The sequence below is a fragment of the Erithacus rubecula genome (genome assembly GCF_903797595.1).
Source record: "Erithacus rubecula genome assembly, chromosome: 2".
Taxonomy (NCBI): Eukaryota; Metazoa; Chordata; class Aves; order Passeriformes; family Muscicapidae; genus Erithacus; species Erithacus rubecula.
The window spans coordinates 57,063,820-57,081,758 of NC_136685.1; the positions used below are offsets into that span (position 1 = coordinate 57,063,820).

The following is a 17,939-nucleotide window of genomic DNA, read 5'->3' on the forward strand; positions in this document are numbered from 1 at the left end:
ATGCTAAAAACAATATCCTGCTTGTGGCAAGGTGCAACTTGCTGCTGGGTGCAGCACAAGCAAGGCAATAAGAATCAAATACAACAGCAGCATGCAATGAGGCCCTTTTATTTAGGCAACATTTGTTGCTCCAGTATCACTTAAGAACTACTATAAACTCCAAACTGAAACAAGAAAACATCTTTTTTTCACAATATACTAATACATGCAAAGGTGTAGGCACACCTTTTGCCTTGGTTGCATTTAACAGTGGTAGTTAAATGAGTTTAGAATGGCTCAACTGACACACAAGCACTTCAGCCAGCACAACCCAGATCTTGTTATTCTTTCCCAACCTAATTCTTTGCCATTACATCTAGCAACCAACTTGTACCCCCCAAAAAATTATTTTAAACCAAAAGAGACTGGCCCAGCATATTGTAGTAGACTACTGCAGTGGCAGAGAAAATGCACATTTCAATGAAAAATAAGGGGATTTTGAATAAAAAAAAGAAGATGCTTCTAGAACTAATTCATGCAAACTTTTGATAGCCATCATGCCCAGAGAACCAAACCTAGTGTTTGTCACAACCTAATAAAATAATTTTGCTGGTGAAGTACATGACAGACTGTGTCAGCAAATACAGAGCTTTTAGCACAGTAGAAGGATAATCACTCAGTGTGACTTTTCATTTGCATACATTATACGAGGCAAGAAAGACAACCAAATACCTGTACTGAGAGAGATGCAGCAGGACTTAAAATACTGCCTGCTTCTTCCTACACCCTAAAGAATTATTTTCTTTAGTGGTTTGCAACTGATATGGTGACTAAACAAAAGTTGTTGCCTAAATAGGGCATCACTCGAAGTGAGTTACTTTATTACACCAGCATCAGCAGCTTCATTAATTTCCCTCATGCACTGAGTGTAGGACTGTTCCACATACATCAGAATATATGAATACAACTTATGGGCTGTTAGTGACACAACACATCATCCTCATGTACTGTGCCAAAATTCTGACAATTAAACTTGGATGGAAGTTTCAATGTGGGGCATCTGTTCCACCCTGGCCTGAAAACCACACTCCTCTTGGATACCCACAAGTTATTTCCCAACAACTTAAAAACCACTAAGTCTTTCTCCAGCAGAAAAAAAAAAAAAAAAAAAAAAAAAAAAAAAAGTCGTAAAATCAAAAGCAAAAAGAGGAGAAAACCAGATTATTCCAGTATTCATTTTTCTCAGCCCACTAAGGCTTTTTTTCATGCTAAGTACACTTTAAGACATGCTGGACAAGCCATTGTAAATTGCAAACTCCTTTTTGAGTACAACTTCTGTAGTCACGGTAGATCTGTTCACCAAAAACTTGTTTTGCTTGATGCAAATAACAGCTTTGCCTAGGCACAGCAGGGTTTTGGCAAGAATGAAAGCACAGTGGTATCTGGTCATTGAAGGTTACAGTTGAGAAAAATCTACAAACAAGGCCATTGTCCCTCTCTCCATACAGTGCCTGGATTGATAGGGAATCAATCCCCTTCATCATGTGTTCCTCCATCCTGTACAGAGCACACAGGGTGATTGCTGCAGAAACAAAGCACCCATGGGCTCACCACCAGCATTTGTCCCCTTTGCAGCTAGCTGGCAACAGGAATGGGGGTGGGAGAACAATTGCCATTTCAGCTTCAGGCTGGCCCAGCACTGGCTCACTCTCTTAGTAAGGACAACACTACCTCAAAAGATCCTCTGGATCCCAGACAGCACAAAGAGATGTACAGGTGGTTACTGCCAACTCACTTCTACCAAAAGCTGAGGTAAAGCTCCCCCACACCACCAGGGAGGCTTGTCCCAGCCACGTAACATCCACAGCTTGCAAGCAGAAGCCATGAGGATGCCTGTGCCTCAAGCACTGCAATAGGACTTCAGAAGCTCAACAGCAGCAGCAGCTTCAGCCAGTATAATGGGCTGCAAATTGGAAAAACACATAGAAGGACACGACCCAGTCTGCCATCTCTGCTGCAGAGCTACTGCAAAACACAAGGGCAGAAAGATGCAGGGGTGGGGGACAGACAGCAGAAAATGGCACAACCAAGACCAGGAGAGCTCCTCTATCGGAGACCTGACTCTGCACTGTGACCCCCCACACTCTCCTCATTAGAATGGCTGCAGACCCCACTTAGAGCAGCCTATTTCCTCACATCCATTAACAGCTCCAGAGAGAAGCCCAGAAGAAATCTTACTGCTGCTACTAACAGATACAGATGTTTTCACTAAACCAGTGCAACCGCAAAGGAAATACATTTCCCAGAATTTTCCAACTTGCATAGCTATGCTGAATTTGTTGTGTGGTTTCTTTATAATACCACTATTCTAACACATATTTTACAGGAGAATTTTTACTCAAAACAAGTCTTTAAAACACTACCATTTTGCTTACAGAAGTATAATAGCACTGAACATAAAATAGTTCCAATGTTAGCTATTGAGTCATTCACAAGATTATAAGAACCAGGGCTTTTTTTTTTGTTTAAGGGAAACAATTTAATTTTGTTTTATTGTTCAAGTGGAATACATATTGCAGCTTAATCCATAAGAGGAATAGGAAATTGTTTCAGTCTCCAGAGGCAAAAACTCTAGAAGCTGTGGAAATTATGGAATTTGGATTCAGTCTGTAGTTCATGATGTATGGCTAAAGACCACCTCTTTAGTCTTATTCATCCCATTGTCCATCTCACTCCTCTCTCCAACACCCCCAGATCCCTTCTTTCTCACCTCTGAATCACAGAACAGGTACAGCTGGGAGGTGGGGTCTCCTCATCCAACCTCCCTGCACCTGCACCATACTATCTGCCCCTTGCTAGAAAACCCTCCAGGTCCACAGCAAAAGTGAGGAAAACTACAGGTGGTGAGGGGGTCTCACCATGTGCTCTGGCTGTATCTGAGCACATTCTGGCCAGGCCACCAGTGAAACTCTGCAAATTGCAGGCTCAACCAGCACTCCCCATCCCTGGCACACTAGTGTTCCACCTGGCAGCAAATGACACCATGCAAGGCACAGGTTTAGACACAGATTTGGGGAATTATAGGTGCCATATAGAGGGGAACCAGTTGCAGAACTGCACTTGGCACCATGGATTTAAGGAGGATAAGACTCTTTAATAATTGATAGGACATTGGACAAAAGACAGTGAATGCTACAAAAGAGTGAGGTGTGGTATAGGACTTAGGGTTGCACTGCTTGCAAAAAAAAGCCAAAACATTTTAAAAAACAAAGACATTTAACTCCTCACAAGAGTATGTCCTTTGGCAGGTTTCACTTCCACTCTCACATCTCCCTAATCCAGTTTTCCAAGCAGCAGACATATGAAGTTAAACTTACTAAAAGGCAGCTTCCTACCATTGCATTTTTCCAGTTTACCTAACTTCATTATTACAATAAAGTAATTCACAATTGAATTTAAACAATTTTCACAAGAGCAGACATAGGAACACTCGTGGACAATTTAATGAGCCTTTTCTCTTATAGAGTCTTGGAATTTCAATTGTAATGTTAATGCATTCACACACTTGATACCATCGTCATCACAAGATGAAACTTCAAGGTGAAAAATTCAAAGGTGTCTGAAAGAGGAAGTGTTTCGGCTTCAGAGAGGTAAGCTCAGTAGAACAGTCACCTGCATTATCTTTCACCTACTGACACTTCAAAGCAGAGCTTCTTCAGTTCATTATTTTCATGCATTTAACTATTTTTGTCTACATGGCATCATTGAATTCTTATGAATAATCAATTTTTCTTCATACTGAGATTTTTCTGTGTCATTATACAGTTGGGCGGGGGGCTTGTTTGTTTTGTATGGTTTTGTGTAAGTTTTTTGTTTGTTTTTTTCTTATTTTAATAACAGTGTTACATTTAGAGCTCATTATAATGCAAATCATCATTTTCTCTGTAGGTTATTAGGGATGGCTTTCACACCAAACTAATTGTTCAAGTTTAAAAAAAAGAAATAATTCCCATGCTTGTGTTAGTTAACACAAACTCAACAGTTAAAAGAACATGAACTGGTAGATAAAGGAAACCCTTTTAAGAGACAGAAGGGCAGATGCCTCCTAATACCCTCAAGCCATTCATGAAGAAAATGTGCTTCCCCAGTGGCTGATCCACCTTGTAAGCACCATATTTCTCCTGCATCCTAAAAACAACTATTCTCTATTTCAGTTATGACAAATTTCACATCAGCCACTTTACTGTGGCTGTACAGTAACCAAGGGGAAGGATTTTCTAAACTGGATTTTAAATAAGGCTGGATGGATCAGATAACATTTGTGAAAGTGGTGCATAACCACTTAATAGCCTCTCTTCCAAGGGATTATTAAATGGACAATCTCCCCTTAAAGCTTTGAGTTCTGCATTTGCAAAACAGACACATGAAGGGATGAAAACCCCATAAATGGTTTGCATTGATAATGTCTGACACAATTTAGTCGTTTGGGAGCACCCTACATGTGTGCATGTAGAAGATGGGATGTAATCTTTCACAACACCAAGAATGTGAGAAGAAGTAAACGCAAGGTTTCGTGTGGAACTGAGTGTCTTTTATATCTCTGTGACTAATATCATACTTGAAGAATGGGGTAGAAAGAAGAATTAGGTTATATTTCATAAACATTGTAAAATTTTCAACTCTTTTCTGCTGCCTGAAATACTGATTTGGAAGAAGCCAGGAGACTTATTCCTAACATTTACGTTGATTTTTTAAAATGCCGTCTGATGGGTATAAGGGCTGTTTGAAACTGGAGAGTGTAAAAACTTAGCAGCAGATGATGGCCCATTAATAAAAAGGTACTACATTCAATCTAGAAATATCAAAAGTTTTATTTAAATGCTGTTATTTGTCTGTTTTGACCAACTTCAAGTTGTGTTAGCAGCCTCTCTCCTGGATGCATACTGTATCTCCTGTATTACAGAGCCTTATTTCCAAGCTACCTAAAGAGATCAAATAACCTCTTCAAGTACTCAGATCGGACTTCTGCAAGTCAATCTGCCACATGGTACTGAGTAGCAACCTCCAGTCAGTGATTCAAACTTCCAAATCATAAGAAATTGCTCACTGAGCCCAAAGTACTCAGTAACATAAATTCAGAAATAAGGCTTCGGTGCAGTACTTGGCAGGGGAAGGTAGAACCTGCAGCCAGGTTGAAGATCTTTAACCCCTGAGAGTGCCCCTATTTGTTAACTTAATAGAAATGGACGTTTAAGATGGTGATTTATGGAAGTTTGTTTGATCACTTTATTCTTCTCTGACAGGCACTGTAGTGACCTTATTTACACCGAGTTAATCATTAGGTCCTTACATGAGGTGGGGAATGGTGGGGGAAGGGAAAAGGCAGAAGGAGGAGGATTTATTTTCTAAATTAAAGGCATTATTAGTGATATTTAAAAGTTATTGAAACAACAAAGAAAGCGTCTCACACGCTAATCTCTGTTTATGCAGACTTGGCTCCACATCCTCAAACCAAGACCACTACTGAGAGTGACACCTTCCCCACATTCTCTCTACCAAAACTTCCAGGAATCCCACCAACCCCAGCAGTGCCCTCTGCACCAGTAATACAGACCCACAAGCAGAAAATTGTGAACACCTTCTTTGCAAGCTGTCATCATAGAAGCCATCAAGCACTCCTGTCTTCTTCCCACCAACTGGAAAAGAATGAGGGCTCTCCATGCAAGGGATAAAACAATTAAATTAAATTAAAAAAAAAAAAAAACAAACAACATATTCTTGCTGCCTTTTGTCACGTCTACAAGTATCTTCTTTACGTAGGGGGAAAAAAGTCCAAACACCTCTGAAAACTGTTGTAAAACAGCCAGGAGCCAAGTAAGTTGTGTCAAGCAAGTAACAAGTTACCCAAATAAGAACAATGTGACAGAATATAAGGTAAGAAAGATCACATTAACAGAAAAATACAAGGAATAAAGTGAAGTACACCCAAAAGAGTAAAGTTGGTAAGAAATTACTACTGAAAGTTTTCATTGTAGACATTCACCCCAAAGCAACCATTTAACAGACCTTTAGACAGCCACACTGCTTCAACTGCAGCAAGCACAAAAGATTTCTTTGCATCATTGCCCACTTAATACTTATTTCAAACTGACAAAAGTAGCAGTATCTCAAAAGGAAGCAATCCACAGGAAAACATTACAAGCATATAATATACAGGGCAACACAGAAGTTATTCCAAAGTTACTCTCTCTAGATATCCCATCCCACTCATATAAAATATAACATTTATTTTAGCCCAATGTTTTCAATTCTAAGAGATATAAAACTGTCATCAACCTCTCGGTCTGCAGACACTAAACTTCAACTGCTGTTACCCATCTCATGCACACACACTAATTCTGCTGAAAAGATGCTGCAATGAGAGACACAGGAACCAAAAGCATGTATTTATCTGCCAGAGCCAATAGCAGCTCCTCAGTCCCTGTTCCTACATGGTAAACTGCTCAGGCCTGGAGAGCTCATGGATAAAGGGGACAGGCCAGATCCCCACCCACCTCCATGCAAAAATCCCTAGCAAAGGAAGCCTTTAGAGATAACTGCACAGCAAAACTTCCTGGAAAAGCAAAACTCAACTTGAAAAACAAACAACCCATCCCACCTGAAGGCAAAAATCAACCCTGAGTATATTTTATCCGGAGTTGGGCTTCCATCAGCCCATACATACATCTCATCACCAAGCCTCTGCCCACCTGGTTTATTGTTGCAAAGAACTTCACAGCAGTATAGAGAATTACACTTTCAAAGGAATAAAAATGAATGCACAAGCACAGATTTCAACCACGTGCAATATTAATGTTAATCACAGTATTTACACAATGACTGCAGGTAACAAAAGCACTGTCCCCTTCAAAGCATGCCTCCTAAGGTGGCTGCTTCCATGCCTTGTCAGCTCTAAGAGGTTATGGCCCTACCATGAGAAAAATAAGTCAACCTCTTTGCAGCAAGAATAAATTTTATAGTCATTATTGGTCTTTGCTGGCCCTAAAAATAAATACAACAGGTCAAGCACGAAGTAATTTCATTTTCCAAAAGCAGTAACAGTGCACTCTACATGGCTTGTTTGTGTGCCTAGCACATGAACCTTGCGTGCCCGATAACTGTGTTTAATACAAGCAACTCCTCCCGCCCTACAGCCACAACACAATTAAGAGCTTGCCTTTTAAAAGTTACAAGGTTTTTGTGGCTGAAGGAGTAATTCATTAGTCACAAGAGCTCCTTTTCTTGAATTCAGGCAATTAACACTCTGTTGCCTGTTCCCACAGTGGAAACAAAAAGAAACATTGCAAAACTGCATGCCTCCTGTCTCCCAAGAAGAAATGGGGTGATTCCTTTAATCTGGTTTGGCTGCCTTCTCGCAGCACCATGTGGAATTGTTTTGGCTGATTGCAGCAAGGTCCATTACTCACATCTGCCTCTCCTTTGTGTGTGCACCCTTGCAAACACTGTGATTACTGTTCCACCCATGAGCAAGTCAGGGAGCAGCCTGCTGCAAGGCAGCAGCTGATGGAGTTGCCAGATAGCCAAGCTTTGGGATGACAGCCTCCTACCCAGTTACGAAACACGGACGCCTAGCACCTTTCCTCTGACAGTCACCAGGGAGGAATAAGCACAGGCACATGAGAATCACCAGCCATCAGCACCTGCTGATGAATGACAGTGACAAGCTGAATGACAAGACTTTAACAGAAAGATGCTGATGGTGCATATACCTTTCCATCATGGACAGATTCCCAGGAGTCACTACTGGATTCTCCAAGGAGCTGCTGTCATTACTTGGACGCATAAATTACTTCATTTTAAAAAGCTCCACAACATTTCCAGTAGGAATTCTATCTCCTTAAAAATTAGTCCTTGCATTATTTCACCCAGCCCTCAAAGCGTTTTCCATGAACCAGGACATACCATCTTGAGGCACCCAATACAACAGGCATTCTAAAGCACGTCACAACTGGGACAAAAAACAAGGTAAATCAACTGAGCCGTCTAATACCAAATCTTTCAGCTTCTCCATAATTTTATAATCCTTTTAAACATCTAAAGCAATTGCAATTGCTTGAAACAATTAGCTGCCTGACCCATTTACATTATTTAATATCTTTCAGCCCTAGTTATGATGCTACTCCCTAAAACAGCAGAGACCTCAGAGTTCAAGTGCAATATCCCAACCATAACAAAGGCAAAGGTATCTTAAGATCATCAATAGCAAAGCTGAGGGCTCTCTCTGAATCACAGGCAAGTGCAAAATAGCATTAAACTGACCAGGAGACAAAAGTAGAATGGGAGAGGGCTGGGAAGAGTTCTGCAAGTACCTCAGCCAGTCCATCTGACATCCTCATTTTTAGTGATGGTGAAGAGGCAAGAGTGCAAGCAGATATTCTACCCTCCTAGTGGGGTGGTGTCAAGATATTTCTGACCCTCTGCTGAAATTCCAGACAAGTCTCCCTGATACTTTTAAGCCACAGCAAAGCATCATCAGATACTTATCGGGAAGTCAGGTATTTTCATTGATGGCTATTTGCCTCTTTCTCATAGCTAAATTTGGTTTGGGTATTTCTTCTTTTTGGCTTTTTTTTTTTTTGGCTTTTTTTTTTTTTTTTTTTTTTTTTTTTTTTAAGTCTGGGACAGAGTGCAATTGTTTTGGTGCAACTTCCAGACAGAGCAAAATTCCCAGGTGCAAGAAGCATCTCAAGGGAAGCCCCACGCATACATGGCTAACAAAGCTGCTAGGAGGATAATGGGCAGAAGGAAAATAGCTTAAATCTTTAAAGAAAATTTTTGAGAACAACCAATGACAGGGTAGAATAATAAAGAGGAAATTATAATTCAGTAAAGCCACGAAAGATAATTAAGTTTCCAACTATCATTTCAATGCTCCCTTAACCCTTGGAAAATTGAGAATGATATTGGAGAATAAAATTTACATGCATTATGCTCAATTATACATGTGTTAGAAACCACACAGTCCATTCAGTATTCTGCAGCAACCAAGCCATGATAATTTGAGCAAACCTGCAAGTGTGCATACAACTTGACAATCCTGGAAATTATCATTTCCAGGGAATGCAGTCCAGTAAAAACCTCCAGACATGCCCAGCACATGACTGATTCTGTGGAAGCTGGAATTCCTCTCCAAATACATCACCTTGAGGAGATAATCTTACTACAACAAAAAATGGCACATATTGTTGCTACTGGTACCATGGCCACATCTAATGGGATTGTACAATTGACTTGTTTGAAGAGAGAATTTTATACAAAGATGCTAACTAGTTTGGAACTTATACACCATGCTGTGGTCTAAAAAGATATGTTTTGAGGAGATAAAACCAAAACCAGCAAGATATAGAAATGCTATTAGCAGGTTTGATTTCCAAGTCCTTGTTTCAACTACATATAGATTTATTTAGCCAATGTTATTGTCTGAAATAGCGTGAAGCACGTACAGCTAAGAGTAAAGATGAACTGTTTTGAAATACAAGGAAACTACTACAATGCTATTATGTTGACACAGGGATTATATTTCACAAGAGGTATAATGTTACACCCTCTGGTAAAAACAAAGTCCAAATACCATAAGAAATACTATAAATTTTGACCAAAAAGTCTACAAACATATAGAATTTAAAGCATATTATGTTTTGTCTCCTTTCTTCCAAAGTTTCTATTGCAGTTTGCCTTAGGAATGTCAATAATTACCAAGTGTAACTTTTGCCATAATACTTTTATAATTCCGCTTGGTGAAACTGACAGAACACAAACAATCCAGCACCTTGCAAATGATGCAAGTGAAGCAGTAAATACATATCTCGACTAGAACCAGTCAGAGAAGGAAGAAAAAAAGGGTTTCCTGTCAGAGCAGGTATCTGTATTTCACTAGGTTCCCATTCTTTCTCTGCAATACTCTCTGGGCACATCTCCATCCACTACATGTTTTTCAGGTCACATTCTTCAGTCATGTCTGAACTTGTCCTTAGAGGCCTCTGCTTAGGGCAAGTCCTATTAAGGGGTGGGCAGAGGAGGGGAAATAAGTTTCATCCCTTTTTGTTCCCTTCTCCCTCCGCACCTGCACAGCCAGCCACACACCTCAGCAGTGCAGTGCTCAGATACTGCTCAGGTACCAGAACTCAGTGTTCTGCCTCCTGCAAAACTTTGAGTCCTTCTCTTCTGGCTTGAAAGCACCTGTACCAGAGAAGGTCTCTTTTATTTAATGACAAAATGAGCTTATTGCAGCTTTATTTTTAATAAAACATTCACCCAACTAACTTCATTTTGCTAAAACAAGACTGTGAGATAAATAAACACAATGAAAAAAGCAAGGCAACCTAAGCAACATTCATTCTGCACACCCAAGACAGAGACATCAGGATGATTAGCCCAGAAGCATGTACCAACACTTGCTTAGCAGAAGCCTTAGCCCCTGATGAGCACCAATTAAGTTCTTTCCTTTGATCAAGGAGCAAGATAAGATCCCATTTATGCCACAAAGCTTTGATTGCAACAGCACACCATATGCTTTGCTTACCTACACCTAACTACTAGTGTAAGAAACAGTCCAAAAAAGTATTTTGTCATTACAGTGACAAAGAGCATTCTTCATTCCAAAGGGTGTATAGAGAAGCACATGTAAGAAACTACTTTAGCACAGCACTGATACAGTATTAGAGCAGAATTCAGCCAGGTGCTGAACACATGACCAGAGTTACAGAGGTCAGTGATCTGATCTCACCAAATCAAACACAGACACTCAGTTTTGTCCAGCACGTGTGATATTTGATGAAAATTAGCTACATTTCATAATACCATAAATATCTATTTTAATAGGTAATGAGTGCTTAAAGCCAGTGAAACACATCAAGCTGATTCAGTGTACCTCCTGCAAATCCTCCAAGCTGTGAAATGTTATTGCTTGTACTCTGAAAAAAATGGAGGCAGGCATATAGAAACCCACAAGCAATTTCCTCGTGCAAAGAAAGCATGGCCCAGGGACCCGAATGACAGACTCAGACTCCAAAGTTATCCCACTCCGGTAATGAGAGCCCAAATGACACAAGGACTCTATACCAGGTCTAACATCAGTCAGAGACCATCTGACAGCATTTTTATTTGAATCTCCTATATCTTACTGCAGCTTTGTGAACAAGCACACTAGAATCTTGAGCTACCCCATCACCACAAGCAGCTGAGGCCCAAAGAACTCCCATAAATGTGTGAGAGGCTGCTATAGCAACCCCAGTTCAATCAACTCCTGTCCACCCTTCCTCTCCTCTCCTCAAATGTGCCTTGCCATCATCAGTACCTCACTACCTCCTCCTTTTGACAGGATTTATTTGGGGTGTATAGGGGACAGAGCAAAGAGAAACACTGCAGATACACCATTCCTCTAGGAGGAAGACTTTGACTGTGTGATACCATTAGACAAATACAAGGTGCAAATTCAGAACAATATCATCCCTTCTATGGAAAATATAAGGTGGAAATCAACATCTTTTATTTAATTCACAGAGGCAGTGTCTAGATTTATTCATTAATATGCCTTCTGTGTGAAGCATCAGTGAAAATCTTGTCCTAATATGACAGAGCAAACCAAAAACTGGGCAGTCTTGCCAGCTCTTCTGCAATTGCCTAACCATGACCAGTCATCTGTTTGACATTCCTGGAAGGAGCCCCATGACTTAAACCAGGCAATTCAGAAATTTTGATTTAAGAGACAAAAAGGAACAAACACCACCCAAAAACCCTCACATACTTTTGAGAACTTGATAATAGGATATATTCACACATCACTCATAACTGCAAATCATCCTGTAGCTTATTTTGAGTAACCTTTTTGTTGGGGTCTTTTAATAAAGAAAACAAACCATCATGGCAAATTTAAACATACATTTTTATCCACTGCCCTGTACTTTGTCTTCCTGTAGTTCCTGCAATGTGCTAATGAGTGCAAAAACAATGATTCTCGTTCAAGAAGTTTTGCTGAAAACACAGGAAGAAGTACAAGGAAGGAACACATAACAGTTCTGAAAACCTGGAGCTAAAGCAATATTTCATCAAAAATGAGGCTTTTCCTACAGAAGTCTCCAACAACAGATACAAATTACTTCCTGATCCTCAAGTTTTAAAGAAAGAAGGAGAAAAGCAGCCTGCACAGTGGCCAATCTCTGCACCTTTAACTAGGCAGTTTAATTACATTCTATAAAGTTACAATCAACTTTCCACTAATGCCTATTGTCATTTTAACTTTCAAGATGTTGCTTTTCCAGACATTATGCTGACAGCATTCCATTTTTAAATTTTCAGATGCTTGGTTACAGTAGTTTGAACAGCAATTTAACGTCAGATAAACAGAGCTGACTGTGAATATGAAAAGATCAAGGGGGAAAAAAAATCACAACCATCAAGCAGTTCAAGAAAATGCAATACAGCAAAAACTATGAAAACGTGATCTAAACACATGGACACAGATTTATGTTTTCATGTGTATTCACTCAGCTATAACACATGAATAACTTTAGGACTGCAGTAGTACAAACTTGTGCAAGTTTTTACTTTGTTTCAGCCCACAAATAAATATAAATAGATGTATTTAGTATGTTCCACCTTTCGCTCATAAAACATTAAGGGCAAGCTTGGATGTGCAAAGAGCAATTATTCAGTGCCATTCTCTGATCTAATCAACAAATACTCATACAGTAATTTTTAGGTAACCAAGAAAAGGTTAGGAAGGAGGAAAGAGATTCTTCTGTATTCCAGGCATGGGAGTTCTCCCTGCTGCTTCTCACTAAAAGCAAAATACTCCTGTCGTACAAAAAACCAGGGGTTTCTTGGTGTCAGATTTCCCAAATAACTTGAACACAACAGCATTCACTTGAGGGCCTAAAAAGAAAAGCTAAAAAATAACTCCTGTTCTAAGCAGTGCCCATAATTTGTTCTAAAATCCAGCTCTGGTTTACAGCTCCTAGCACGCAGAGTTAACATGATTGACCTTGTTGAAATCTCCCTGGGTAAGCAAGATAGCTCTAAAAAAAGAACACCAGGCCCTCACGATTAATTGCTAACTATTAATAAATTAGAATATTTCTCCCTCTTCTTACAGACATACCTATAAATGTAGTTGCCCAACAGCTTTACCAGGAATGGAAATCTGAGTATTTCATGACACAAGTAGGAATAAGTAATGTCCATGAACTACTGAGAAAGGGAATAGCTGAACCTGGAGTGCAATGATGAGCCCAAAGCAGATGCATGATCCCCAGCCAGCTGAGCCTACAGCTCCAGTGACAAAGGCCAGACTGTAATGGAGCCTCACAACAACAGAGGATTCTAACCACAAGCATGTCAAGCTGTCTTTACTACATAAAATTTTGCTTGAAGTCACAACTCACACAAGCATGTGAAGCCTAGGGAAAGGGGGAAGAGACAGATCAGACTACAACAAACAAAGAGGAGGCACAGCAATGTTCTCGAAGGACAGTGACATTTCTCACACAGGAGCTCTATGCCAAATGCTGCTTTCCTCTTCCTCACATCTGCTGAGGAATGACCTTAGCTGAGGGGCTTCCAGTAGCCAGAGGCTTCTGAGACCTGAAAAAGTTTCACCATGCCAACAATTGTCATTATGCCAGTAAAATTAAGTCATTTTTATACAGTGTACTGCAAATGTGCTGCAACTTCTATGGGCATCCACCTGGTGTGAAACAAGCTGAGTAACTCTAGGAATACCTCTTGAGGAACTCTCAGGAAAGGCACACGAGAGTGCTGTGTTATACAGGTGAGGATTTGAGCTCCCAAGCCTCTTACAGTGTACAAAAGCAAGATCACAGGTGAACTACAACACTATCCAGATGTCAGTCTGTCTCACAACAAAGATCAACTGAACCCAGAGAAACAAACCCCAAACACATCTTCTCAGCAGAGTTAGGAAACAGGGCGGACAATATTGTTCAAAGAGCACAAACTCCATGCCAGCCCAGGCACAAGTAAATCAACACAGCATCCTAGGCAAACACATACCTTTTCATGGCTGAATAGGGCCCCTAAATACTATCTGAATTCATTGACTGTAAGAGAAACCTTAAACTACACCATCACTTCTTCCACACAGAAATCAAGGTGGTGCTTATTGGGAAAAAAAAAAAAATCAAATAGTTTTCAAATATTGATGCCGTAGCTAAAAAGTTATCACATCCTTGGTCAAAGCTTGAGAAATGCTTCACACGCACAGAAAATCGCCAGCAATAAAAGCCAAGTCTTGTTTTGCAGCTTCAGTTTAACTAGACCAGCTCTTATTAGCTGCATAGTCTGCTATTGCCAGCACAGCGCCCTTTGCCAGAAAAAACACCCTTGTTCACAAAAAATAGCAGCATTCTAGTCTGAATTAGCAAGAGAAGACAAGCAAGTGTGTTTTGTATCAGCTGTTGTTGGTAACAATGAACAGAGCACTTTTTATTTAAAACCTGACTACAAATATCTAAAAATATTTATGTCATCTTATTACTTCTTGGTAGGTACTGTTTTAAATCTAAATAAATGCTTCTTACAGTATTTAGCAAGGACTGAACAAATCAAAATCTCAGAGCAAAACTCCTCAGAACAAAAGTTACCTTGTTTAAAACAGTCACTGAAAAAGCAATTTAAAAAAGTAAGTTGACCAGAAGTAAAGAAGTTGCCTAGCAGTGGTCATACAGCACAATTTGGGGTTTTGCTTTTAGGCGTTTGTTTCATGGAAAATGGTAAGTTTCCATTATTCCTTTTGGTTTGGAAAAGTTATTTTTAAAAATTGATTTATCAAAGTTTGATTGAAGGGGGGGGGGGGGAGAAGGGGAAATGTTTCTGCACAAATATTCTTAGTTTCCCATTGAACACTAAAATGGACTGAGTCAGACCACTCATTTTCACCATTCTCTATATTTTGCCAAGATATTTCTTACCATTGTATGATAAGTAAGAATCATTATCTGCAAAACCAATCTTCCCACTGAGAGCTGGCATCTCCCAGCAATTTTTTATGTCATGCTCCTAAAATACATCTCCATGGCACCACAGCACTAACTACTGGCAGCAGATATCACCAGCCAAATAATTTTTCCCAAGGTACAACCAGTTCAGTTAAGATCATGGCATCACTTCTCACAGAAGGCACGTGCAAGAAAACAAAGAGCATAAGCTCCCCTCCAATCACTTGTTTCATAAAACTAACCTGGAGAATTAAATGTAATATTCATAAGGTAAAATTAAATTGGTCTTGGTCAAACATGAAACCCCGTAGTTGTGAACTACACGATAAATAACTATAAACTATGAAACATTGTGCAAATAAGGCTGTTAGCTAGCTATTAAAGCGTCTATTTTCATGTGCAGAGATGAAAGTACAACCATAAAGAAAAATTTTCCACATGCCATTTCTTTATTACAGTCCTGTCATGCAGGGAGTGACACAAAATGACTCTGTGTACTAAACAAGTCAAACGCTTACCTAGAAACTGAAAAACAACAGCACAAACAAAAGTCACTAGCAGTCTTTAATTTATTCCTTTACATTTCAAAGTACACGTGTTTGCATTAGTCAGAAGATCCACCTCCCAACTAAGCCAGCCCTCAAATTATTCTGCATAACACTAATTGAGGGTCCAGCTGTAGAGTTACTTTTCCAAGGAACCTGCAAGTAAAATAAATTATGCAAGAAAGGAAGCCAAGCATGCTTAAGAATAATAAAGGCTTTTAAAATGATTAGCAGGTTTACTCTTTAATCTGGCAAGGTAGCAAACTTTCAGCACCCAAGAGAAAAAACACAATGAGGGAAAAGCTTTCTATAAATATTTCACATACCAAAGTAAAAGGTCTATTTCATTGGAACAATGCACTCTGTTTAAACCAACACCAAGCATTAAATAGAGAGATCCTTCTGGGGAAGTTATCTATATGTTAACGCATAACTTCACAGCACGTTCGTGTGGAATCCTCTCCTCACAAAGGCTGCTTGGACAATCCCTCACTGGCACGGCCCCTTCAGGCACATGTTCAGGAGGGCTGGAGCATCCATCTCCCGCTGTCTGAAAACACGAGTGTTTCCAAACTCGCGGGTCCGGAGCGGCGCCGCTGCCGAGCGCAGTGCGAGCAGCCATGGCTGCGGGAGGCAGCCCGCTCTCACCCGGGAAAACCTGCCTCTCCAAGCATTCCCAACTTCCCACCGCCCTAAACTACACATAAGCCTGTGAAAATACTTTATGTAACCAAAGAGGATCACGCTAGAACGTAATGCCCCAAGGAAAAAAAAAAAAAAAAAGGGACGTACACTCCATAAGTCATAAATCCCTCACCTAACTCATAGCTCCACTTCCCTTTTGATTGATTCCCCGTAAAGCGGGAACTGCGACACCAACACCCCGATGGGCATCCGGAGGGACTGGCAGGGTTCCGAGGGGGGTGTGACAATCGAGGCTGAGCTGCCCCCGGAGCAAGCCCCGGCACCGCCGCAATGCCGCGGCAGGAGCGGGACCCCCGCAGCCATCCCGCCCGAGCGGGCTGCGCACCGCGGGATCGCCCAGCCTTCCGCCGCTGTCAGCGCTGCCAACAAACCTCCGAGCACAGGAGGATGCTTCTGCTGGCGGGAGAGGGAGAGACAGGCACACACCCGAGAGATGAGGGGTGGGAGGGATGGACAGACAGACGGGAGGACGGAGGGGCCGCTATTCACCTCTCCGAGTGGGAGCCCAGCGCTCCAGCCCCATCGCCGCTGAACAGGATAAAGAGTTCTTGCTTAGCTGAGCTAGTTTAAAAACTTCTCGCCTAACTTACAAACCCAAAGTTTCTTCGAGCCGTGAACGGATTTCGCTTGAGAAGCTGCAAGTTAACTTTCGCGGGACTTTTCCGACCTGAACGACTCCGTAATTCCACGGTTCCACCTGCCTGGAGGAGCACGGTAACCCCCACTCCATGCAAGCAGGCTGGCCAGGACGAACACAGGGAAAAGAGGATCGAGCCATGGGTAGAGACCCCACAGCAGAGAGATATATGTGTGTATGTATATACACGGACCTCGAGTCAGTCACTCCCGCTGCCAAACTTTCTCTTTCCCAGTGCCAGAAAAAGAACGAAAATCGCGCCCAAGCTGCACGGAGGACGCCGGCCGGAGGGCGCGGGAAGCCGCCAGCCGCCGAGCCCCACGCCGAGGAGCGCCGGGGCTCGGCCGGGGCCGGCGCTGGCCAAGGCCGCGCTCGCCCCGCCGGGCAGAGGAGCCGCGGCGGCGGCGGGGCACCCGCAGCGCGCCGCCGGAAAGTTCCCCCGGCGCCCAGACGGCACGGCCGGCTCTCTCTTACCCTTAGTCCAGTCCACCACTTGCTTCGGGCTCCACTTGGTCACCGGCTCCATGGCGGGTCCGAGCCCGCCGGCACCAGTCCCCGCGACACAGCGCAGCTCCTCCGGCCGCGGACTCGCCCCCTCTCACGCTCCCATCCCGGCAGCGCCGCTCCGGGCCGCCCCCTCCCCGGCCCGGCTCCTCCCGCCGGCCACGGGCCCGCCCCGCTGCCGCTCCGCCCCGAGGTGCCGTGTCCCGCCCGGGCCGGGCCGGCCTCGTGCTTGGAAAGCGCCGAGAAAAGAGTTCCTGGGGTTCCCGCTCCCACAGGTCCGGAGAGGCGGCGATTCGGGAGCCGCCCGGCATCCTTCCCCGGGAGCGGCGGGCGGGCCGAGGGTGGAGCGGCGGCTGCACCCCGCTTCGGTGGTGCCTCAGCCTGAGTCACCTCCTTGGGGCAGTTTTAGTCTGCGAAGTGCCTTGGACCGCGCTTGTCCCCATATTGGCATTTGGGGTTTTTGTTTCTGAATCCCTCGCTTGAAAGCGTCCTTGGGTGTGGAGGCTGTTTCACCAGGAGAGTTTACTTTTCTTTTGCTGCCTTCTCTTGGGAGGT

The 17,939-nt window shown here is 42.3% G+C and overlaps 1 protein-coding gene across 1 annotated transcript in view; it reads right to left on the bottom strand.

Annotated features, from left to right (window-relative positions):
• CNKSR3 (CNKSR family member 3) overlaps positions 1-17,530 on the bottom strand; it is a 54,097-nt gene extending 36,567 nt beyond the window's left edge. The window contains exon 1 of the mRNA XM_079331578.1: positions 17,355-17,530. Within this exon, the coding sequence (XP_079187704.1) occupies positions 17,355-17,406 (52 nt within the window). The 5' untranslated portion in view covers positions 17,407-17,530. The remainder of the gene's footprint in view (positions 1-17,354) is intronic.
• Positions 17,531-17,939: the final 409 nt, after the last annotated feature.